The sequence below is a fragment of the Parambassis ranga genome, chromosome 22 (assembly GCF_900634625.1).
Source record: "Parambassis ranga chromosome 22, fParRan2.1, whole genome shotgun sequence".
Lineage (NCBI taxonomy): Eukaryota > Metazoa > Chordata > Actinopteri > Ambassidae > Parambassis > Parambassis ranga.
This window is the reverse complement of record NC_041042.1, coordinates 13,036,519-13,060,907: the sequence shown is the minus strand read 5'-3', so window position 1 is coordinate 13,060,907 and position 24,389 is coordinate 13,036,519. Positions and strand designations below refer to the sequence as shown.

Sequence of the window (24,389 nt, the reverse complement as noted above, 5' to 3'; positions counted from 1 at the left end):
ACATAAAAATATATCAGTCAGAGTTACACAGCTTTTTAATAAACACTAAAATATACAGGTGATATTTTCACAAAATTAGAAACAACCATTTTTATTTGAAACAAACTTTGCAGTAAAATTCCTGCTAATAACTGCTTGCCAACACACATATCTTCATCTAATGGTCTATATTATTATGTTTCATTTTGCTCCATTTATACAGTTGTGTGTCAGTCACTCAGTCAGCTTCTTCTCATTCACTTTCATTGCTGTCGCTGTCTGAATACACCCCCAGCAGACTGAGAGACGATGACGTGTTTTGTGTGGTGACAGGTTTAGATGTGTTGGAGGGGTCAGCTGTCGATGCCTTTGGATCTGTACAACAAAACACACAATGACAGGCTTTCAAACAACAGCAAACCAGGCATAAGTGTTGATCGACTTGAATAATAGACCTCATAAGGTTATTAACTGAAGAGAGATGTGTTACCCGTTTGTGAAGTGGGAGTCGTCACTGTACTAGATTTGCCGAGAGCCACCCCTGGTTTCTTTCGCACGACCAGGGAGCCTAGTCCTCCTCTAGCACCCAGCTTTCCGACACTCTTCTCCCAGCTCTCCACCTTAGCTCTCTTCACTCCTGCACCTGAGGCTCCCTGTGGAAACAGAGCACAAAACAGCAGCAACTATTAGTGTCTTTTTCAGATAAAAAGCTTTAATGTGTCTGTTAAATATTTATTAAGGCCAAAAAGCTTGAAATAACAAGCTACCAATGCCTAAAGTTCTCTGTGTGGTTGTACATGCCTCAAGTGCTTTGTCAGCAGTGAGGATATCTGTTGGTTTGTCTGTGGTGGCCTTATTTGGCTGTGTGCTGCTGCTCTCCTCTTCATTTTCTGAGTCAGAGTCAGAGTCTCTGAGTCTTTTTACAAGGGCACGGTCCAACATCTCTCTGTGAAACACACCAGAAAAAAAGTCAGAGCAACATAATTGTGCAGAATAATTTATATAATTACATGTACATTTATAAACATACAGTTTTTGTGTGAACCTTCCTCACTCACTTTGCTTCACGCTCATCCTCTTCTATCTCTCTCTCTTTCTCTCTCTTCTCCAGCTCTCTGTACTGGTCGATCATTCCCTCAAAGTCTACCTGAGCCTGCCTCTGGTTCAGCTCCTTCAGTTCCTGGAGATTCTCCAGAACCTCCATCTCCATCTTGGAATCCTTTGTACGGTTCTCCAACACCTGGTCAAGGATTGGTCAACTATTTGTCAATCCCAGTGTAGATTAGTGTTAAAAAAAGTGAATACATTTGAAACACTAACCTTCATAGGGTTGTTCAGTTCCTCGTCTTCCCTCTCCTGCTGGACTCTCTTTTCCTCTTCCTCAATAAGTTTCTCAGCCTGGAAATTGCGTGTTGCACCGTGCTCCATGGCATAGTCTGTGTTCTCTGGGTCAGTCTGTGATCCAGATATTTAGGTATAAGAAACAACTGAAAATATTGTACCACACAGGAAACTTTTGCACATTAGCAAATGTTAAATAAGGAACATCTCACTCTCACCTTAAATGTAATCTCAGCAAGACACCGAGTGCATTTGATGTAGAAACGGAAGATTGGCAGTCCCAAGTACAACTGATTCTGAACAGTCTCTTTGCGTGCATTGAACTTCTTTCCTTTGTAGATGTACTCACCACATGTTTTACACCTGCAAATAAGCAAAGAGTCAATGCAATGATGCTAATTACATCTGTTATAATGTTGTCTAAAAAGCCTGTTGGAACTCAATTCCTGAAAACTGAAATAAGAGTCATGTTATCCAACAGGATAGGAAAACTAAAGGATTCTCCTCTTTCTTTAGAATAACTATAGTGCCAGCTATTGTATCTTATTTACTGTATATATAACATAGTAAATGTCATTGTCTGCCTTCTCGCACCTTATATATGTTTGTTGTGTAAAGACATGACTTTATTTAACAAAACAGAACCCTTTGCCACACCTGCTCAGTAAAAAAACGCACATGAGTGGGAGATACATACCTCATATTGAATGGAGCCATCAATCTGACCACATACTGGCGGTCTTTGGGTAGTTTGAGCTTGGGGATTTTAGACGGATCGAAATCCGGCGGATAGTATTTCTGTACAGAGAAAATGTTCGAAAACAGAAGTATAAACATTTAATAATTCAACTTTAAAGCTGACAGATAGCACGCTTTAGACGTCCAGTATGTGTATTAAATAGAGTTAACTCTGTGCAAATAGGTTGTTAAAACGTATTAAAGCCTCACTTAGCTACACAGCTAACGTTAGCCTAATATGTTTCTAGTTTATACACCGTAGCTAAATACAGACAAAGAAACACATTGTTTACATTCACATACTTACATTCAATACTTTTCTTTCAGACATTGTTGTTTTTGCTGGAACTACGACACTGAGAAGGAAATGTTGGTAGAAATCGCTATCAAGCTAATTTACAGCACTGCTAATCGGCTGCACCTAAAACTTCCGGGTCAATCCCCTCACAACTTCCGCTTTTCGAAGTGCTCCACTGCTCCCACGTGGAGAAACGGGGTATCTACAATAACAACACCTAGACAGATGACACATGTATCTTTCAACTCAGAATAAAATATTTTTCCCTAGTTCAGTATTGTAGGAGCCATATATTGTGTTAGTCGTATTTTTTCAGGCTGGGTGTCAGGTGACCGATACTTCAAAGGACATTTCACCTCCACGCAGCCCTTCCCACAGCATTTGCATATTGCAGTTGAGCATCACAAAAACATTCAAATATATCAGTCAGAGTTACACAGCTTTATAATAAACAATAAAATATACAGCTGATATTTTCACAAAATTAGAAAAATAATTTTTATTTGAAACAAACTTTGCATTAAAATTCCTGCAAATAACTGCTTGCCAACACACATTTCTTCATCTAATGGTCTATATCATTATGTTTCATTTTGCTCCATTTATACAATTGTGTGTCAGTCACAGAATCCGCTTCTTCTCATCCACTTTCATTGCTGTCGCTGTCAGAATACGCGTTTTGTGTGGTGACAGCTTTAGATTTGTTGGAGTTAGCTGTCGATGCCGATTGTCCGGTCTCAGTCCAATTTATACTCGAGGTGAGACCGAGGTGAGGCTCACGTAGTAGGTGGGCGGTGACTAAATCTTTCAGTGCCGCGCATGCGCGTGAAGGGATGAACCCACTAGCGATAGCCTTAAAGAGCGAAGCCTATACGAAATAGAACTGTGTGAAAAGAATAAGGTTCATTCTGTGGAAACTGTGTTAAACTTAGCCGAGCTGTGCTGTCTTCTATTGTGTTGAGTGGGTCGCTCTTTGGAGTAGTTTTCAGTTTGTTTGTGCCTTGTGTGTGTTTTCGCTCTGTTAGAGTAGTTTTTAGTTTGTTGTATAGTTGTGATAATCCCTTGAGTTGAATAGTTTTGTGTTCTCCTTAGACTGCTCTTTTCCCAATGTTAATTCCCCAGCAGGGTTCCTGCTTGATTTTCTTTTCACAACTTTTGTAGTCTTATTTTATTATTTTTTATTTTATTATTATTTTTATTATTTATTTATTATATTTTATTTTTTTATTATTTATTTATTTTCTTGGTTGTGAGTTTTTGTTTGAAAACCTGTTTTTTTGTATTGCGCCACAACTGTGAGTAAAAACATAAATACCTGTGAGTTCCACCTGCCAGTGGTTTTATTTTCACCTTAATTATTTAAAATAATCCATTGCTTTAGTGCACATCCTCCCAAACCGCCCTAGACGAGCTGTGGACGTGACATAAACATTTAATAATTCAACTTTAAAGCTGACAGATAACACCCTTTAGACGTCCAGTATGTGTATCAAATAGAGCTAACTGTGCAAATAGGTTGTTAAAACGTTTTGAAGCCTCACTTAGCTACACAGCTACACCTTTACATGTTCATCCCCAGGTTTGTTCTTTTTGGTTTACAAGTTCTCATTTCCACAATGCAGTGTTCTATTTCATGATCATCTAAATAAATAAATAATATAAATTTAGGCAATGTTTGAAGTTTAATGTTAAAGAGTAAGGCAAAATTAACCTGTCACACAAGTGTGACAGGTTTTATTATATTATATTATATTATATTATATTATATTATATTATATTATATTATATTATATTATATTATATTATATTATATTATATTATATTATATTATTATTTTAATTTAAAATTATATTTTAAATTAAAATAATTTATTTTAAATTAAAATTCTACTTGGGGCTTTCTTCTAACCAGAGCAGCTTCTACAACAAGACGGCTGCAGCAGCTGCTCTGGTTAGAAGAAAGCCCCAATTTAAATTTATTTTTAATTTAAAATAAATGATGTGATGTAGGTTTTGGCACTTTAAAAAATGTCTAAATCCAGCTAGTGATGGATGCAAGTAATGTTTTGAGAATTTCTTTTAAAATAATGCATCTCTGCTTCAGGCTTGCACTCTTGTGTTTGGTTTACACAAACATGCAGAGCTGCATGCACACACTGATTTTAAAAACCGGGGCTACATATTCTGATTCATTAAATTAAACAAAACTTAAAATGGCTTTTCTTGCACTTTAAATATTATCGCTCTGCATCAGGAAGTTTAAGGTTAATTTAATCATCTGCTTGACCAGATTTTCTGTGGTGCTTCACATTTCTGTAGATATTAAAAGCTGCCATGTCGGCCCCTCCTTTGAAGTCATGCATCTGTTCTGTTTTAGAGAATAGGTCTTATATTTAGTCTTTGATGAATTTGAAGTGATATTTCATTTTACAAATTTGACGAATTTGACTGGCGGCGAAGGCGTGAAGAAGAGAAGACACCTTTCAAGATCCAAGAAGGTAGTTTATGTGAACCTTGGAATGGATTCAGCTCAAAGTACCTGGTAACATCTGCGTCTTGTGTCTGAGATGAGGCCATGATGTCTGGACACTAATAGCCTATAAAGGCAGGGTCTGGTTCTGTAAATGGCTCCTGATCATATGTTGTGACCTGTCTGCCAGGAATAAGTGTTGATTAAATTAAATTCAGATTGAGATTCTCCAGCAATTCAGAGCAATCGTTCACATCAGCGTTCAAAGAAATGCTTTAGCTGCAGCAATCAAACTTGCATTTTCTTCAGGAAATGCTTTTATAATTTATTTTTCTATATCATTGTTACACATTCACAACAAAGTTTTTTCTTTGCATTAACTCTTTTAGAATGAGTCATGAGTCGTATTTATGTACTGGCCACTGCCTTCTATGGCAGTCACTGGAAGCAATCATGACCTGCATGATGGACGAATGACCTCTCTGATGGGATTTCTCAGTGATGTGGGGTCTCTGAGACAGTTTGGTGTGTAAACTCAAACGTGCACATATGCCTCTAATGAGAGGTGGAGGAGGTGGTTAAGGTTATCACTACAAAAGGAAATTGGATCTTGATTACAGATTGGTGTCAGCATGGGTTAACCTGGGGTTGATGTCAGCTTTATTGAACAGCAGCAACTCTACAAGGTTAGAAGAATAGAAGCCAAAGATCCAGCTAGAAATGAGAGTACTTGTCTATTTTAACTTATTTTGATTGAGACCCACGTTCTATTCAATGGAGCTTTTATGCATGTGTCGAGTTTTCGCTCTGATTCTGACACATCCAAATGACTCATTAGTGAGTCAGATATACAAGTTCTGAACAGACTTCACACACAAAGGGCCACAGATTAGTCTGTAAGACAAAATGTGTCAAGAAAGGGAATTTGATTTCCATCCAGCTCCTAGATTTCTCTGACAAATAGTAAATCCACCTTTAACCATTTGAAATTTCCTCGTTCAGGTCCCTTCCTGGTGAAGATACAAAGGTAATGAGCAGGGTCAGCCATGTCAGTGTCCATGCATATTTGAGTACCTGGCTGATGTCAGCAGCAACTATAAAGACAGCTTCTTTGTCCAGAAATCCTCCAAACTCCTGCACACGTCCAAGAGGTTTTTACCATCGTTCCTCCACCAGCTGAAGATTCCTCCACCCACCATGGTCAGCGCGCGCACTCTGCTCTTCGCGGCCACCTGCTGCTGTGCCTACCTGTGCCTCGCTCGTGCAGAGGACTCCTCATTGGAGACGCGCTCGTTGGATTTCCCCCTGAAAACCCAACAAGAGAAAGACCTGGTGAGACATTTAATGTGATTTTTTTAAGGTATTTCTTACAACCTTGTTTTCTAACCTCAATCTGTAACCATTTAATAGAAAAGTCATGATCACGTGTTTTGGCATGTTTTATTGTTCAGATTGACGCGTTGCAAGAAGTTCTGGAGAAACTGAGAAGCAAAGAGATGCCCTTAGAGAAAAAGCTAGGCTGGCTGCCTTCAGTAAGTAGATAACCACATGACGTATTTTGTGTGTAGAAACACCTAAAACAGTTTAGACTGTTGTTTAGGTCTGTATTCTTTTGAGGAATTTCAAAGTATGACGCTTTCCCTGTTATTTCAGTGCGACGCAGGGGAGCCGTGCGCCGTGCGTAAAGGTGCGCGCATTGGCACCCTGTGCAGCTGTCCTCGTGGGACTGCCTGCAACTTTTATGTTCTCAAATGTTTGTGAAGACGACAAGAGATGCAAGAAATGATGCGTGAGAGCTATAACAGAGAGGCTTCAACTGTTGTGAACAAAAATGTGACGTTTGTCTTTGATAAACTTGGACTGTTCTGAATAGTTGTGATGACGTGTGTGAATCTGTCGCTGTTTCTTGTGAGTAAAATGTGGGGGATCATTTTAAATGTAGTTTCTGTCCTCAATGATGTTTTATTCATATGTTTGTTTGTTGTTTTCTTTGTATATTGGAAATATGACACAGGACTGTCTGAATAGCCTATATTTGTATGATTAAAGTCAATAAATTAAGTTTTCAATTCAATGATTTGTGTGTGTCAGATTTACATTAAACGATATATATATATATATATATATATATATATATATATATATATATATATATATATATATATATATATATCATCCACTGGCTAATGAGCATCCTGATTTAATTTTTCCATTTACGTCATGTGTTGCTTTTGCTACACTTAAGAAAAGACAATAAATAAGAAAATATCGATCATTATGCCACGCGTCATCAATAATTCAGCCACTTCCTACACATTCACTGGTGCGCGGCTGCATTCCAGCACATCAGCTGTCATCTCTCGGTAATAAAAGGCGCTGTCAGGCTTTTTCAATGACATCACATCTAAGCGCAGGTTTTCCAACATGGCGTCCAGCCGGGTGCTGGAGAGGGAGGTTCAGGAGGCGCCGAGGCGCGTTGCGACCGCAAACCTCGACTTCTGCCTCCACAAATACTCCCTGCTCATCGTTATCGGACGGACCGCTCGCCTCAGACAGACGGAACACATCTGCAGGGAGATTGAACGAGGTAGGTTCACCTCAGCACGCTTCTTACATTCACTAGATGCTGCATGCCATTTCTGTTTTCTCTGGATTTGAATACGAATTCAGCTGCCTGCAAGTCCTCGATGCTTAAAATCATCACCAGGGACGATGACCTGAACACATTGCAGTGTTTATGTAATTTTTTTAAATCCACCCTACTGACCGAGGATGCGTCATCTGGCGACACTCCACCATCAGCATCACCTCGTCCCTCCGGACGCATCCTAATCAAAAGCAGTCTGGAGCGGGCGCTTCGTTTTTTGCAGTTGAGGGCTTTTAGGGATTTGAAACGTCGCAGGCGAAATATTCAGTAAACACAGAGCCACTTGTAAACCACTGACCTACAGCTGTGTGTGTGGATCTGTATGCGTGTGGCAGGAGACAGTAATGATCCATTACAGGATGTGTTTTTATTGCTATGGAAGCAGAAGTGTGTGCAGCTTATGTAAAACAGGAGAAGGAAATGAACCAGAGGACAGACAGCAGACAGAGAAGTGAAGACAGAAAGATATTTAGCATGAAAGCTAAAGCTGGAGAAATTAACATTTCATCACTGTCTCTAAAATTTCATCAACTTTTCATGAGCTGGGAAAAACAGCCCCATTTTCTGTTTTTAACATTTTCCAGTGGACCTTCAGATGCTATTTTTTTAGTATAAATCAAATTGTTGTTGATTACATTTTATTGTTTTTCTCTATAAAATGCAAGTAAATAAATCAAGGTGAAGAAAAACAGCCAATCCTCCTGTTTAAGTAGCAAATATTTAACATGTATGCATGACATTGATCATTTAGTAAATTAATTGATAATAGTTTCAACCAAATATAAGTATAAGAATATTTAAACGTATTACTTATCAACCCAGAAAATAACACTTAATTCTTTCTAAATAAGTTTGACCTCTAATATGCTTTCATATTACTTGAACAATGTGCAGGATGTTTATGATGATCTTGTGATTTCAGGTATTCGGTCATGGGATGTTGACTTAAAATCGTGTAACCTGAACCTCTATCTTCAAGAATTCCTCTCTCATCACACGGCGTCTTTTAAAGGTGCAGGTGAGAAACTTTTGTCCAAATCTCAGAGAAAGTCTCCTGTCTCCATGGTAACGTGCCAGCTCTGCTGGTTTGAGGTCAGCGAGGAAGGAAGGAAGGAAAGTGGAGGAGCAGTCGGGGATTGTTTAAACATGGGTGGGCCGTGAAAACAATAGAAACCTGTAACCTTGCTTGGCACCCCGTCGCTCTCTGCCTCGGTCCCTGTATGTTTTTGTTAAGCAGAGCAACCAACAACTGAGTACGAGGCAAATGGTACAAAAACCAGACAACAAAGTCAAAAAGATGTGACGGCCAAGAGCGCCATGCTGAATCTTTGCACCCACACTGTGTGCATGCCATTATATCACAAGGCCAAACTGTCAAGCGTACAAATGTGAAAAATGTAACTCAGTAAGGTCTTTGTTCTCTTTTAAAGACAAAGAAACTTTTGTTAAGATTTGAGTCAGTATTCTGTGTCCTTAGACATTCAGTTCTCTTCAGACTGGGTTTCCACGGTAGATTGAATACACTTGGCATCTCATCCTCAGACGGCCCATCTGACTCAGCTGTTCTGCTCTTCTTCCTTCCTCTCTTTGGCTTAGCGAGTCAGTCACCGGCCTGCTTACCCAAGTTCACTTTCTCTGTGACTTCTTTGAGCTTGACTCCTATTTGCCTCTGGCCTCAAAACTCCACGCTCTGATCTGTCGTCTCGTTTCCCTTCAACTCTAACTCTCCTCCTCTCTCATTCGGCTGTCCGTCTGTGTGTCCTTCTCTTCCTCTCTGCTGTTTTTCTCTCTGCCTCTTCAGGGCAGAAGAGTCTGCGCCACTGTACCAGAGCGTTGGACAGTCAGGTGCTGATCAGTCCATCTCAGGAACAGGTTCAATCAGAGGTGAGGAGATAAATGCTTGAGTGAAAGCTGACAGATGCTGAGGTGCTAATATTCTCACCTTATCTCGAAAAAATACTTTTTCTCACCACAAGCCTCTATGGCTCCCCTCCCCATCTATATTTTTGCATTTGGTTCAACTGTTGACTTTTGACTGGAGATATTTCTAAAGAACGGATCTTTTCTGTTAGGTGTCTGCTCTGCTGTCCAAGGAATCGGCTCATAAGCTGCTGATCCTGGCTGGCCTGAGTGTGGAGGAAAGTGGAGACCTGCTGTTTCACAAAGGACTGTTTTCACCACAGCAACTTAAACAAATACTAACAGAGCAGGTACAACGTTTCACCAGACTTTAAATACTATACCTGTAAATGTTCAGTTGGTACACCACTTTTTTTAAAGACAACAATCTGATGGAACATGAACTTGACATAGCAAGCAGAGGTTTAAATATACTGAAACTTTTCTGTCTTCAGTTCCTGGATCAGGCGAGCCCTACTAAGGTCAATCTGACCCTCAGCTGCCCCAAAGTTGGTCAGTGGAGCCAGACTCTCCTGGGGGACCAGCTGCTGCAGGGTCCTCTCAATCTCCACATCAATCCCCCAGAGGTGCTGCCTGCCATGGAGTCTCTGGGGGAATTCACATCTCTCATCTCTGGCACCATTTGCCCTCCTTCCCCCTTTGACCTCCTGCTGCCTCCAACCACCGTGGGGTTCCTTAAGCTGTCCCGCCCCTGCTGCTACGTATTCCCTGCCGGTCGCGGCGACTGTGCCTTCTTTGCTGTAAATGGGTTTACTGTGCTGGTGGACGGGGGCTCAGACTCTCAGGCTTGTTTCTGGAAGCTGGTCCGCCACCTTGACCGGGTCGATGCGGTTTTGCTGACGCACATAGGGACGGAGAATCTCCCTGGTGTCGTCTCCTTCCTGGAGAGGAAGGTGGCTGAGCTGGAGCTGAGCTCTGACGTCAAAGGTAAGGTAGTAATATTTCAGAAAATGCTTAGATTTGTATTTTAATTACCGAATTGTGGTATTATGTGTGACTTATATTTTGTTGGCACAGATGATCTGTCCAAGAGGCTCATCTCTCCAGAGCTTGGAGTGGTGTTCTTTAATGCCCCCTCTGGGTTGCAGGTGGAACAACAACCTTGTAAGTGACGAACTGAAAATAGAATAAGAACTAGCATGGCTCTTGTTAAGGATAATGTCACCATGTACAGTTGTATAAAGTTATCCTTCTTCTCCTGTCAGGTGTGGACAATGTACTGAAGAGCACACATCAGGCAGCCATAACAATACAGTTACTAAAGAAGTTAAACATAAGACCGCAACCAATGTTTCGACCACAAGGAATCCCTATTGAGCCGCTAACACTATTCCAAAAGATGGGAGTGGGGCAGTTGGATTTATACATCCTAAACCCAGGAAAAAACAGCCAAGAGTACCAGACATTTATGCAACACTGGCCTGATGGAGTGTCCTCAGCATCCAAACCTCAAACTCTCCCCCTCACTGCCCTTGCATCAGTGTCTGCCCTGCTTGTGTGGCATCCAGCTTGCCCTCACGAGAAAGTGGTCAGGGTGCTGTTCCCTGGAGTTACCCCACAGACTAAGCTGCTGCAGGGTCTGGAGAAGCTGAAAGGCCTGGCCTTCCTCCAGAAACCATCAGTGACCACCGGAGACCTGGAGAGGCTAGGGGACGAGAAAAAAACAAAGAGGATGGAGAGCCAGGACAGCACGAGGTCCCAGGGGAAGGAGGGAACAGCCAAACACGGGAAAGAGCGAGCAGTTAGAGACGAGGGTAAGGACGTATCGCTGAAGGAAAAAGGAAAAGGAATAAATGGAGTTGGTACAAGAAATGGTGATAAAACCAAAAACAAAGAGATGAGTATGAAGCCTAAAGCGGCGCAGTCGGAGAAGAATAGTACAAAAAAAGGAGGAGCAAAGGATGGGAAAAAGGAAGAGAATGGAGTAACAAAGAGTGATCAGGTGAAGAAGGATAGTGTTCCATCAAAACCAAAGAATGGAAGTAAAACAAAACTCAGAAAGGAAGCCAAAAATGACTTGAAAACAGGAGAGAAGAAAACAAAAAAACCATCAGGAAAGGAAGAAAAGGTACATTTACAGAGTGACAATTCAACAAAACCAGAGTCTGCTGTGGCTGTGCCAAAAGTCCCACAAGCAGAATGCACTGAAATCGAGCAGCCTGATAAAACAATACAAAAGGAGCCTGAGGAGAACCCCTGTGGCTCCAAAATGTCTACCCCTGAGGACATGACAGCTGATTTTCTGAGGCTGCAGGAGGAAACTGAATTAGAAGAGGTGCAGGTGGAAATGGCAGATAAAGGAAAGTCAGGAAATGACAAGACCTTTGGAGGCCTGAGCAAAACGGCTGAAAGATCAGTGGAAGAAGCAGCAGGTTGTTCAGGGATAATGGAAGAAGAGAGTGATGATAATGGAGTGCAACATATGCCTGAGACTGCTGAGAAAGCAAATGTGGATGTGCAGAGAAGCCTTGTGGACCAGCCTGGAAATGATACCAAACCTGCAAAGGTTGTAGGATTTCCATCTCCCTTGAACAAGGCACCAAGTAATGAAGACCAACAAGACAGAACCCCGACTGAATACATTCTTCTGGAGTGTATTCAAAAAAACAGCCCTCCCTCACAATCGTCTCCAGGGAACCGAGCTCTGAACAGTCCTGATGAGGAAACCGTAGAGCAAGCTTCTCCCGACTCACGACCCAACAGCGCAGGCCACACTCCATACTGTCTGTCTCCAGATGACGTGTGGTGCAACAGAACTACTCTTAGCAGGATACAAGCTGAAATGAATAACACTGATTCCACTGATGTCAAGCAGCAAAACGGCTCGTCCAGGCAAAGTGAAGAGTCCAACAATGCTGCAGAAAGCCACAAAAACCCCAGAGAGAAGCACCTGACTTTCCTCTCTTTGGGCTCATTAAAAGATGGCTGTTCAGACCCTTCTCCTTCTGTGGCCACCACCACCACCACAACACACTCCATGCCAGCAGAGGTGAGCTCGCCTCAGTCCACAGAAGTTGATGAATCATTGTCCATGTCCTTTGAGCAGGGACCAACCACAGTGAGTCAGAGAGAGGGAGATGATCATCACTCCCACACCAATGGGGGTCACTTTGTGGGAATGTCTTTACCAATGAAGAAGCCTCTCAGATCGTCAGGTCAGGGTTCAGAGATGGGGCGACCTCTGGCTCCAAACACACTTCACCTTGAGATGTCAGCTCACGACGTGGACCTTTGTCTGGTTTCTCCTTGTGAGTTCAAGCATTTCAAACCCCCTGACTCTAGTTCAGGCAACAGTGAGCCCTCTAGAGGAGCCTTTCCTCTCCATCATCATGGCAACAACAACAACAACCCCAAGGACACGTCCCCCAGTGAATCTAATGCTCCTGTGTGCACAGAGGACTGCCCGTCCACCACAGCAGATGGAGCTCTGGACTCAGATGAGGACGAGTCATGTAGCGAGCCGTCAAACTCCCCGCATAACCTCCATACCAGTCAGGGTCTACCTCCTGACCCCCTCCCAGCCCCGCTTAGGGACAGTCCACCCCTGCCTCCACATCCAGATGCCTCTATGCCAGTTCCTCAGTCAGACTCAGAAGCTCATGGAAAGAGAGCAAAAGCAAGTAGCATGCGGGGGAAGAAAATGCCAGGGGTGAGTTTGAACTCAAGAAATTTGGAATGATTTTTCAATATTATGACAATAAAATCCCAATTTCTAACTTTGCATACTGTCTCACTAATTTATCATTATCATCAGGTTATTGAAGGCCTCCAGAAGTCTGGATCAGGGAAGAGCAGGACAGGGAGCCAAAGCGGAACCAGCAAGAGTAACACTCGTACACCTTCCTCTGGCACTCGCTCAGCACCAGCAAAAAACTCACCAAACCCAGGCTCTAAGTCTACCTCTGCTGGTGAAGTTAGTGTGTATGTGGACCTGGCCTATATCCCCTCTGGAGCCTCGTCTCCCACAGTCAGCGTAGACTTCTTCAGGTGTGTTCGCTCCTCTTGCTATATTATCAGCGGAGACAGCCCAGAGAGGGAGGAGCTAATGAGACAAACGCTGGACGCTCTGCTGGATGGAAAGCTATCCTGGCCTGACACTATGCAGGTAGAAACAAAGACAATTAGAGTCATGTGCGCTGTTGTTGTATAGATATTTACCAAAGACTTTTCTGTTTGTCCAGGTGACGGTGATCCCCACCTTTGAGTCGGTGTCGATGCAGGAGTGGTACCAGCAGACCCTGGACAGACAGCGGGAGCTGGGCATCACCGTCCTGGGATCCAACAGCACCGTGGCCATGCAGGACGAGACCTTTCCAGCCTGCAAGATAGAGTTCTGAGGCAGACAGGGGGAGGCAGTGTAAGTGTGGAGGGTGAATATGAGCTGAAGGAGGGAAATGTGCATGTGTGAGAGTGATGAAGTTAAATTATGGGGAAATGATTGAGAGCCCTCCTGGTTTTATCACCTCATTCTGGGTTTTGTTTGCACCAGCAGGCCCTTATTTCTCCTCCCACATGGAGAACACATCTCCCTTTGGAGAACACTGCATGTTTTTTTTTGACCCATGACCCTGTGCCAAACAGGAGAGGAGATCATACAGGCTGCAAGGGAAGCATGTCAGCCTGCAAACACTTTCTCTTGACAGCTTATTACTTATATTATACATAGGGTTAAAGGCACTATGTGAGAGCATTGTGCTTTTTATCTAGGGGCCATTGTGCCGCTTTTAAGGTGACATTCATTCATCAGCCTGAGGATTTTTCCAAATTAGATTTGATTCTGCTTCAATGAATTTACATTCACAGTCAGGTGTTTGTTAGGACAGACTTGAGTAGGTGTTTAAGAGTACTGCAAGCAGACTTGAGTTTGGTCGTGTTGTGAGTTGTACCTGCTTTTAAGAAAACAGTGATGTGCCACTGTGGCTTCAATGTCAACCTTGAGATCTGTCCCGAGCAGACTGTCAGAAATGCTATGTGACTGTCTGCCTGCTGATTCTGAGATTACAGACACTAAGTGTGCAAAGGCAAATCTGTCAGCAGGGATTAGAGCACCAGATTAACTTTAATAGCATTACAGCAGTTGATCAGTGAAGAAGAATGGTCCTGTAATTGTAATACCATTACAAGTGCTTATAATCACGCTTACCGGGAACCGGACTGCAAAAGCTTTTGTACAAATAGATGTTAACTCTCTATCTTACTCAAAACATTGAAACTGATGACATGTACTTTGATTGTGGATGTGATCATACAGTATGTTGTAGAAGTTTGTACAGCATGATGTCACAGTTCAGTCACAGAGGGAGCTCTGATGTAAATAAGGGCACATAAAAACAATCAGATTGTATTTTAATTCATCCTACTAACAGAAGTGCTGCAGTGGAATGGATGACAGAACACGTTTGTGTGTTTCTTTATTCGACAGTTCTATAATTTTCTAACATGTTTTTAAAATTAGCACCATGATTGGTCGAAACTGGAATAGTGCAATTGAAAGTGTGACCAATTTTGAAAGGTGAGGCTGATGTGACTACGCTCAGCCAGATGCAATTAGACAAAGTTAGTATAACCTAGACATGCAATCATGTAATTTGCAACATATAAAGAGATAACTTGGAAATATAGCTTTTTGTTTTTAAGGTTACATAAATGCATGTGGCATACAAAGTTTCCTCGGTAACAAAGCATGAGATCACAGAGTCCATTATCTCCTGCACCTGAATGCTGCCTCCAAATACACACAACCATGTTTTATTTAGTATCTCTAAACAGAATTGCATTAATGCAATTTTCTATTTGTAGTATCTTTAAGAAACAAAAATCATTTTAATTTGAACAGCCATCGATCATTTTGTATCACTCCCTCAAATGTTTTAGAGCATCATTTCAGATTAATTACAACCTGACTCATTTTGCCTAGTAAGTGCACTAGTTTGAATGATTTATTGTGACTGGGCAACTAGAGGTCTGTATTTGTGGGTAACTCCTGGAACCCCACAGTAACCAAGTGAATTGTAACTACGTGTCTGTGTCCCGCATGTATAAAACACTGTATGTGTGCTGTATGTCATTTCATTCATGATATTCATGAAGAAGGAGAGAGAAGCACTGTGGGAGCGTGGAGGCCTGTGCCTCTGAGTGGACGAGAGCCTTTCACTTTGTGATTGTCTGTAAGTGCACACACTGACAATGTGAAAATGTGCGGGTTGTGGGGTGGGGAGTAATGTGTGAATAAAGAATGTGCATCACTATGGAGAAGTGTTGATTTATACTGTCAATGGTTGAACACTGTTTTTCATGATGCATTGTGGGATACATTCAGGGCACTAAGTAGTTCACACTACATATCCGGACACCGCTATAAAGTGGTAAAGACACTACGCAGGGCCCTATGTCGTGATTTCAGTGTAGGCTACATTTGCTGACACTGGTGTGCTACAGTCTGCTGCCCCCTAGTGGTGGAAATGTGGTTTTGTTGAGCAAGTACAAATATTTAGAGAAAACAGCAGTCAGTAACAGTAGTGTCATTTAATAATGTCAGCCACCATCACAGTTGGTGAGTGTTTCAGCTTTCAGACTGTACAAAATAAAATGTGCATTTGTAAAATTATAAAATATAACACCATAAAATATTTTTCATGATATATGTATGTATATGTAACAAATAAAAACAGCATGAAAATGAAGTTCACACTGAAGGCAACAGAAAAAACAGATGTAACATTGCATTGTTATAGGCATTTTGGATGTTCTTTAGCTACTACTGTGTTTTTGTTTGTTTTTTGGAAGGCCTATAGAAGGATATCCTCCTCTGCACTGTCTCCAGGAGTTTGGGAGGCAAGAGAGGAAGCTGGTCTCTGAGCATCTCAGAGGTCCTCACATTCTTTGCGATGTAATCCTCACAAATCCTGTCAGGAGAATTAAGATAGTCTGTCAATTCTTACTTCTATTTCGCTTTGAAAACATGTTTTAATAATGCTAAAATGCACGTGTTTACCTAAACAGAGGATATGGCTGTATCTGGAAAACAAGAGCGTCGTTGCAGTGACCCTGAAATGAAAAGATATTGAGAGTTATCTGAGACGGCGACACACACATGTATACACATTCTGCAGCTGTCTTTCTTTCTATGATACTTACGGTGTCAACAAGCAGGATGTAGTCACAGCTTCCCCCAAACACGATCACATCAGAGTCTTTACCCGGACACGCCGTGTGCCACAACCTAAGACAGTGACGAAGAATTCAAATTTATTCTGAATTTACAGCAAATGTAATAAAAATAGAAACATTCACAAGGTAATACCTTGGCTTATTCTTATAGGGATGCTCTAATTCTCGCCATTTCTTTGTGTCAACGTCAAGCAACCAGCCATCACCTGATTAAGAAGATATATATTACTAAAAAAACTATGAAATAACATGTAATGAATAAAGCCAATAAGAAGCTATGTGTTCTTACTCATGGGTTTGCAGTCTACACTAAGACCTCCAAACAGGAACAGTGAGTTGTCTGATACTGCTGTGAGTGTGTGCCACGACCGTCCCACAGGAGAGGTGGAACATGGGAGTCTGCAAAACATTTTATAACTCGGCAATATTAATCCCAAGCTTTAACTTGTTAAATAATGTCTGACATGACACATTATGACATCATAACGTTAGGTGACTTACATTTCTGACCACGTCCACGTTTCAAGGTCTAGACAATGAATGTCACTGGTCCTGGTCTCCTGTATTTATAATACAAATGTAATATATCTTATAGTATAATTAACACCATACTGCAGAGTGACATAAACGCACGTATGCCCTCACCATGACTCGGCCTCCACAAATGTATCCTCTGCTGCCGAGTGTGGCGCTGGCGTGAGCTGCCCTCGGGGCTGGAGCACGGCCCTGCAAACACAACCCCCAAAAATGAACAGTTTCAAGAGAAAATCTTCTCCTCTTTAACACGCTGGCTCTCTGAGTCTGTGTGACACACTCACCTGGGTTTGTGGTTCACTCCAGCTGGTTTGCATAGGGTCAAATGCATGAACTTCATTGTTCCATCCCCAGAAGACATCCTCCACCTGACAACAGGAAGACACTTAAAACAAGGGGCAGAAAAGCTAAATGACAGTTTTTAGGTGTGAGATATACCCATGAGGTTTCATCTACGATGAAGCTTCTGTTCCTGCTGTCGATGTCAGTCAGCAGCTTGTGACCGTATCCTCCAAAGTAGATGATCCTGGAGAGTATTTACCAGTTACTGTCATACGTGCACGGGTCTGTATGGACTCATAAAGAAGCGTTCACATTTTTATTATAATTACCTTCCACTGTAAACCCAGCAGGACAGTTTGTCCCGAGGTGAGGGAGCAGAGCCGTACCGGTGTATGATCTTCCTCCATGCGTATTTACCGTCTGTCAGGTCGACGCCGTAGAGCTGTTTAAAGTCAAACGCACAATCACTCCTTCATGTTATGCTTTGTTAGTTTAAACTGTGACCTCTGTGTGTATGCACATATTGATGTTAACTGTTAAAATGATTGCCTTATAAATATCACTAATTAACACACCTGATTGGTTTGTCCATTGTCATCACAGCCTCCAAATATATACATGTGTCCATTTAGGGAGCAGCCACACGTCCCAGACATGGAAGGAGGGACCTCTCCTGTCATGTGAAACACTTTCCTACAAAAAAGAGACAGGTATGGCAGCAGGAAGCTCCAGGATGACCTTTGAAAAGCATATTTGGATTAGTTTTCTTACCATATACCTCCTTCTAAGTCATAAACCCAAATTTCATCACTGGGTAGGAAGACCTCATCATCAGCAATTGACTGTAAAAGAATTGATGTGTTTCATTTATTACAATATTAATTATATGGATCACTTTAGTGCAGTAAATGTAAATGTGTGTCTACAGTTGCTGTTGTTCCTCTCACCATGTAGCCTCCCCACACATACAGCAGGTTTTCCTGCACCACAGCCGTGTGTCCGCTCCTCTCCGAGGCCACCAGCTCCAAACAGTGCCTTTCAAATGCGGACTCCATGGCTGCCTGCTATAAATAGACGAAGGAACAGCCTAAAATTGTACAAAAAATAAAGCGTCTAAAATGTCCTGCATCAGCTGCAATTACTCCTGTGTAGTAAGAGAGGTACAACGCGGCTGTACACGCGCAGACGCAAAGACGATGACACCGGAGAACAAAAATACTTTTAAATAATAACTCACGGGCTAACGTGTACTTGTATGCGACATATACGTTTTTCTCATGTTGTGAAAGCCAGAATGTTTTGCTCAAGAAGAGACGCGGAAACCTCAATGACATCTGCAGTGTAAACACAGTTTCAAAATAAAACAACTTCCGGTTCTTTCTTTTCAACCTAAAAGCGTCGAAAAAGAAAGAACAACTTTCGCATTTAACTTTAACCACCTGATTAGTGCTCCAGCTACTTATTATAAACTGTTTAACAGCAGTTTTATACAATTTTGCACATCAGCTTCAAATCTTTGTTGTAGGGCTGAGTTTGAAGACAGCCACAGAACCAACCCTTTTGAAGAGACACAGGGACAGCTGGAGGATGCCAAAGCTTCCTGTCACTCTGTAAACAACATCAAGTTTGTCTGCGAGCTCTTCAAATGTAAAAATCCTAAATGAAACTGTCATTCACAGCTGCACCAACACACTTTAGAGAACAGAGTGCCTTGGAGTGCCTGTGTGTGAGATGTTTAGTTTAGTTTTAGTGTGGAAAGCAAGGAGCTCGAAATGGTAACAGAGAGTCATGAACTCTTACTTTAAGAGAATGGACGGCTTCAGAAAGGATGGTAAAACATCTTACAGAGTGACCAGCATTTTGAAGAGCATCGTGGAGCTGAGAGACAGAAACTGGTGCGCTCCAAAGACGAATCATCACACTGCAGTTTCACAGGCTGAGGATCCACCAATCAGCTCTGTGGGGCCCAGCCTGAACCACAAACAATGGCATGGAAGCACCCAGAGTCTGCCAGAAGAGACCACAGAGAGCTTTTCTGAAAATGGTGTTCACTGCTTTAGACTGTGAAAAACTGAGAACAAACTAAATAGTAAAAAATATACAGGAAAAGTCCTTAGTTTTGTTAATTTGATTAAATCTGTCAAATAAAAAAATAGGAGTCTGGGATGTCTGTTGATACATTTATCTGTAGAAAGTGTTGGGATTAAAAAAAGCATGCCTGCCCAGGAGTGCTCGGATCAATTCATAATGTCTGTTATTACAAGTAACAATGTGCTATTAGAAAAGTTCAACATAGCTTATATAAAACTGTACACAGGCTACTGCAATAAACAGTTTTACATTTTAAAATCCAATACACCTTTTTTGCCATTAAACCTGTATCAAAACCACAGATGTGTCCAAGAAAGGGCTAACTTGAATTTACTTGCTTTTAACAAAGTTTATTCACTTGTTATGTGTATTTACTTAATTGATAACTCTTCCATTTGTAGAAAAAGTTACGTTGTTTTGGATTATTTAGCAACCCATTTTTCAATATTTAAACCTGACCTTGTAACAATTTTTACTTTACTGTAGATTTTGCACCTTAATAATGATTCATTAATCACATCCTGTCATTCAAAAAGCTTTGTTTTTATATTTTTGTACATCGACAGAAAAGTATTGGGGCTACTGATTTTTTTTTTTTTTAAGTCATGGCTTTAATTTTGTAACTTTGTAACTGTTGACAGCTTCGCTTTATTTTGATAGGGAACGCAGGCTCCTTTGGCGGAAGTGATGAAATACATGCGGAAGTTGACATTTAGCGCCAAAGCTTGAGTCTCGGCAGAAGAAATCATGGATGTTGCTCGAAAAATAAAGACGAAGGTGTCCGCTGGCTTCAAGATGAGAGGGCTCATGCTGCGACCGTATGTAGTTTGTTTCCATTACCGTCATTTAAGCATGTTTGCTAATAGTTAGCTTCCTGTATTTCTCGTTGTGAAAGTCCAAATAACACAACCGGTCTGCCCGCGATCGAAATTCCCATTGCATTGATTGTTATGAGAAAACAGCATGATGACTGTCAAGCTTCGAGGCGATGTTTAACCTGTAATTGCCTGCCTGCCTATCACATTAACTATGTACTGCAAAGCTTTAAATTAAAGATCACTACAACTCACCACTTAATCTGCTCCTGTCACAAAAGCAACGCACCTCTGTTGGCACCTGTCAACTATTTCAGATCATCTGAATGTTATGATTGTCAAAATTATCATAATTATTTACTTTAGACATTACAGCTTCCATCAGATGTGAGCCCATACTATTCCATTGTTTTTTCTTGTTGGTCACACAAAGAAAAGAACTGTGTCACACAGAAGCTGTGGTTCTGTTCAGACTTCTGATAGCTTCCTCCTTCTTTGTGCTCCAGTGAAGCCAGCAGATACCTCGTTGAGGTGCTGGAGACCGTTAATCACTCTGAACTTGATGATATAATTGAAAGAGTCCTGGACGCAGTGGAAAAGCAGCCCTGTAAGTAACTATAAACATATTGTGAAACATGAAGTTGTGAAACTTCAAGTGTGACCGTGATATGTTTTCCTACAGTGTCCTCCAGTATGATAGAGCTCTCTGTGGTGGAAAGTGCTGTGCAGGACTGCACCCAGTCGTGTGATGAGACCATGTAGGTGACCAATGGATAGAAGGACCGTTATGTTTTTGCACTATGTTTGTAATAACGCAATCATTGCTTAACATGTGACTTTTTTAAATGTTGCAGACATTGAATATATAGTGACAGTTTTATTGTGTTGTAAAGGAAAACATATATCAACTGTCTTCCAGAGATAATGTGTTCAACATCATTGGAGCCTTTGACGTTCCCAGATACATCTACAGTGTGGAGAAGAAGAAATTTGTACCGTAAGCAAAAGGGACAGTTTCATTATAAAACTCATGTTTTATTAAAAATAATGTTTAGTGTCACAGAGGTGTTACTTTGTTTATCAGAATCAGACATACTTTATTAATCCCAGGGGGAAACTGCTTAAACGTTTTAATCCTTGCTGCTGGTCTTAGATGTACATACTAACTCTTAAAGTTTCTATCTTTGGCCTCTTCGTTCAGTATCAGTATGACCACTCATCCAGCCACCACTCTGTGCGGCGTGGCCAAAGACAAAGCCGAACTCTTCCGGGAGCGTTACACAATCTTACAGCAGGTCAGTTAAGTTCTGAGCTGCAGTCTTTGCTGCTGTGTCCACACTGTGTAGCTCACATATGTGTTCACACTGTGTGTGTGTGTGTGTGTGTGTGTAGCGTGTACATCGTCATGAGCTCTTCACCCCACCAGCAATCGGAGCTGCTGTTGACGAGGGTCAAAACAAATTTCAGGTATGAAAATAGTGGATGCTATTTGTTTAGTATAAGTTTAAAGCAACTTTTTAAGTATACACCATACTCACTGATCTGTATCTGACTAAACAAATATCTTGTTTTCTAGCTGAAGACAATTGAAGCATTGCATGGTAGCACAGCAAAGCTAGGAGAGGTGATTGTACTTGGGATGATCACACAATTAAAAGAGGTAAGTTTGTGATACAATGTAACTGTATTTCAGAAAAGATGCCAAAAAACATTTTCTTTTCTTAAATTAACACTTATTCTTTGTTCTTTAGGGTAAATTTTACCTGGAAGACCCAAGTGGAACCGTGCAGCTAGACATGTCCAAAGCAATATCCTTTGAATGTTTATGTATAATGTCAAAACAAAGTGTTTTAAATTATACAGAATATGTTGTTTTAAGTTGAATAAACCTATTCCTTAGCTTTGTTCCCACCAGTTTCATAATGGCCTGTACACAGAATCCTGTTTTGTACTGGCAGAAGGTAGGTTTGCATTTACTGCCAGAACAGCTATAGTAAAGTAAATAAGCATGTGTTTTATATATGTCCGATGTTGAAAGGTCTGCCCTCTGTCCCATAGGTTGGTATGAAGACTCTGTTTTCCATGTCACCGGCTTTGGGTTCCCACCAACAGAGCCTTCATCAGCCACAAGGTCTGTGGTTCACAGTGTGTGTTCAGTGTGTGTTGGAGCAAATGTTGACCGGTGTCCAGTCTGTGCTACTGTTAAAGTCAGACATGCTGTGTTGACTGAGGTGAATCGTGGTTATGTTTGTGCTTCCTCATGTTATGCTCCTTGCATTATTTCCAGGGCATACTATGGCAACATAAACTTCTTTGGTGGTCCTTCCACCACTTCGGTGAAAGTTTCCGCCAAGCTGAAGCAGCTGGAAGAGGAGAACGAAGATGCCATGTTTGTGATCGCCTCTGATGTCTGGCTGGACAGTGTCGAAGTGATGGAAAAGCTCAACATCATGTTCTCAGGTCTGAATCTGCAGAGTGTACAGGTAGAGAGTACAGACTCGAGAAACCCCAGTCACTTTGTCACTGTGTCCGTTACAGGATATGCTGCCATGCCTCCCACTTGTTTCATTTTTTGTGGAAGCTTTTCTTCTGCCCCATATGGGAAAACACGTATCAGATCACTTAAAGGTGAGCCTTATCTTTACCTTTTTATACATTTTCAACAGATCTTATGACAGCAGCCAGAATTGCAATCAAACTCCTTTCATTTTGTTTTTTAAGAATCACTGAAAGTTCTTGCTGATGCTATATGTGCATACCCCAGCATTCACAGCAGGTAGGATCTAGTCATTTTCTCTTTTTTCTCCACTCTGTTTGTACCTATTCTACTTTTCCTGTGTATGACTATTTATGTTTATCCTACATTTGCAGTAGTCGCTTTGTGTTTGTCCCTGGACCTGAAGACCCTGGACCAGGCACCATCCTGCCAAGGTAAGACTACACAGACCACTGTTTTTTTAACAAAGATATGTGCCCTGTGGATAAAAATGTGATTAATATGTGTCTCAGGCCTCCCTTAGCAGACCACATCACAGAGGAGTTCAGACAGAGGGTACCATTTTCTGTGTTCACCACTAACCCATGCAGGTAAAACAGATTTATGTAATACATAAATGCTGAAGTGTAAAACTGAGCTTTATTTTAATGCTATGTTTTTCCTGTCAGGATTCAGTACTGTAGCCAAGAGATTGTCATTATTAGAGAAGACCTGGTAAACAAGATGTGCAGGAATTGCGTCCGATTGCCCAACAATAATCTCGACATTCCAAACCATGTGAGTTTCAGTTCTTCTGGACACACCTGTTATATATGACTGAAAATCCCATTGACCCATTGCTTCTATTTCTGCATAACTATGAGAAATGGCCTTTACCGTTCTTTCTCTCCCCAGTTTGTCAAGACTATGGTGTCCCAGGGTCACTTGAGTCCCCTCCCGCTCTATGTCAGTCCTGTCTTCTGGGCATACGACTACTCCCTGCGTGTCTACCCAGTGCCAGATGTCATCGTTTTCGCAGACAAATACGATCCCTTCAGCATCACCAATACTGACTGTCTCTGCGTCAACCCGGTATAAGCACATGGCTCAAAATGATCCTTTGATAACTCAACAATGCTGTAATAGACTAAAATATTTGGTCATTTATTTATATCTGCAGGGCTCGTTTCCAAGAAGTGGCTTCACATTCAAGGTGTACTACCCATCCAACAGAACAGTTGAGGACAGGTGGGCCACATTTTTGAATTTGTACTTTTCTGTGTAGCTATTAATTTTAAATAACTTAAATTCTAGCTGAAGTGAGTTTAAATAAATTATTATGTCTGGAATGAAATGTGCTCTTCTGTCTTCACAGCAAACTTCAAGGACTCTGAAGGAAAGATGAGGATTTGAAAAAATGTTGTTATTGGTTATTTTTTGTGTTGCTTCTGTATCATAGTGGATGTTGAAAATTCATTAGTAATCAAACCATTGTACATTTCTGTGTGTTCTCTTAAATAATAAAGGTTTTATGCTTTGTATTGAATATATGTCTTTTTTATGTCTCAGTTGTGTGCGCTTATAGGAGCTTCAAATAGTAAGGGTTTTAAAACCAGTAGGAACCACCTA

At 41.3% G+C, this 24,389-nt stretch overlaps 5 protein-coding genes across 6 annotated transcripts; 3 read left to right on the top strand and 2 right to left on the bottom strand.

The window, feature by feature from the left end:
* Nucleotides 1-17: 17 nt before the first annotated feature.
* Nucleotides 18-2,509, bottom strand: yju2 (YJU2 splicing factor homolog). The gene is made up of 8 exons (XM_028395390.1): nucleotides 2,366-2,509; nucleotides 2,018-2,118; nucleotides 1,539-1,683; nucleotides 1,300-1,434; nucleotides 1,038-1,219; nucleotides 781-925; nucleotides 470-632; nucleotides 18-354 (listed from the first exon to the last, which is right to left on the bottom strand). Exons 1-8 carry the CDS (start codon nucleotides 2,387-2,389, stop codon nucleotides 233-235), a joined length of 1,017 nt encoding a protein of 338 aa, XP_028251191.1. The 5' UTR covers nucleotides 2,390-2,509; the 3' UTR covers nucleotides 18-232.
* Nucleotides 2,510-6,022: 3,513 nt separating this feature from the next.
* LOC114427366 (cocaine- and amphetamine-regulated transcript protein-like) lies at nucleotides 6,023-6,593 on the top strand. Its single transcript, XM_028395391.1, has 3 exons — nucleotides 6,023-6,157; nucleotides 6,277-6,357; nucleotides 6,479-6,593. Exons 1-3 carry the CDS (start codon nucleotides 6,023-6,025, stop codon nucleotides 6,584-6,586), a joined length of 324 nt encoding a protein of 107 aa, XP_028251192.1. The 3' UTR covers nucleotides 6,587-6,593.
* A 656-nt stretch (nucleotides 6,594-7,249) lies between these two features.
* On the top strand, nucleotides 7,250-15,638 carry LOC114427789 (microtubule-associated protein 1S-like). Its single transcript, XM_028396006.1, has 9 exons — nucleotides 7,250-7,412; nucleotides 8,395-8,490; nucleotides 9,274-9,356; nucleotides 9,545-9,682; nucleotides 9,827-10,319; nucleotides 10,410-10,496; nucleotides 10,598-13,041; nucleotides 13,144-13,497; nucleotides 13,574-15,638. Exons 1-9 carry the CDS (start codon nucleotides 7,250-7,252, stop codon nucleotides 13,727-13,729), a joined length of 4,014 nt encoding a protein of 1,337 aa, XP_028251807.1. The 3' UTR covers nucleotides 13,730-15,638.
* Nucleotides 15,639-15,897: 259 nt separating this feature from the next.
* Nucleotides 15,898-18,718, bottom strand: LOC114427554 (kelch domain-containing protein 1). Of its 2 annotated transcripts, XM_028395674.1 has the most exons (14): nucleotides 18,616-18,718; nucleotides 18,326-18,442; nucleotides 18,150-18,220; nucleotides 17,954-18,071; nucleotides 17,708-17,820; nucleotides 17,535-17,622; nucleotides 17,381-17,464; nucleotides 17,208-17,288; nucleotides 17,064-17,122; nucleotides 16,852-16,961; nucleotides 16,696-16,768; nucleotides 16,530-16,614; nucleotides 16,387-16,439; nucleotides 15,898-16,297 (listed from the first exon to the last, which is right to left on the bottom strand). In XM_028395674.1, exons 2-14 carry the CDS (start codon nucleotides 18,431-18,433, stop codon nucleotides 16,150-16,152), a joined length of 1,191 nt encoding a protein of 396 aa, XP_028251475.1. In that variant the 5' UTR covers nucleotides 18,434-18,442; nucleotides 18,616-18,718; the 3' UTR covers nucleotides 15,898-16,149. The 2 variants fall into 2 exon arrangements, with proteins under 2 accessions (XP_028251475.1, XP_028251474.1); XM_028395673.1 differs by having other exon boundaries at nucleotides 18,326-18,712.
* Nucleotides 18,719-20,150: 1,432 nt separating this feature from the next.
* On the top strand, nucleotides 20,151-24,306 carry pole2 (polymerase (DNA directed), epsilon 2). Its single transcript, XM_028395668.1, has 19 exons — nucleotides 20,151-20,287; nucleotides 20,791-20,891; nucleotides 20,967-21,042; nucleotides 21,204-21,281; nucleotides 21,486-21,579; nucleotides 21,677-21,751; nucleotides 21,861-21,944; nucleotides 22,036-22,092; nucleotides 22,197-22,245; nucleotides 22,343-22,415; nucleotides 22,572-22,744; nucleotides 22,823-22,912; nucleotides 23,006-23,060; nucleotides 23,156-23,215; nucleotides 23,294-23,371; nucleotides 23,450-23,558; nucleotides 23,676-23,852; nucleotides 23,941-24,008; nucleotides 24,136-24,306. The coding sequence occupies exons 1-19, from the start codon at nucleotides 20,217-20,219 to the stop codon at nucleotides 24,152-24,154; spliced, it is 1,587 nt and encodes a 528-aa protein (XP_028251469.1). The 5' UTR covers nucleotides 20,151-20,216; the 3' UTR covers nucleotides 24,155-24,306.
* The last annotated feature ends 83 nt before the right edge of the window (nucleotides 24,307-24,389 follow it).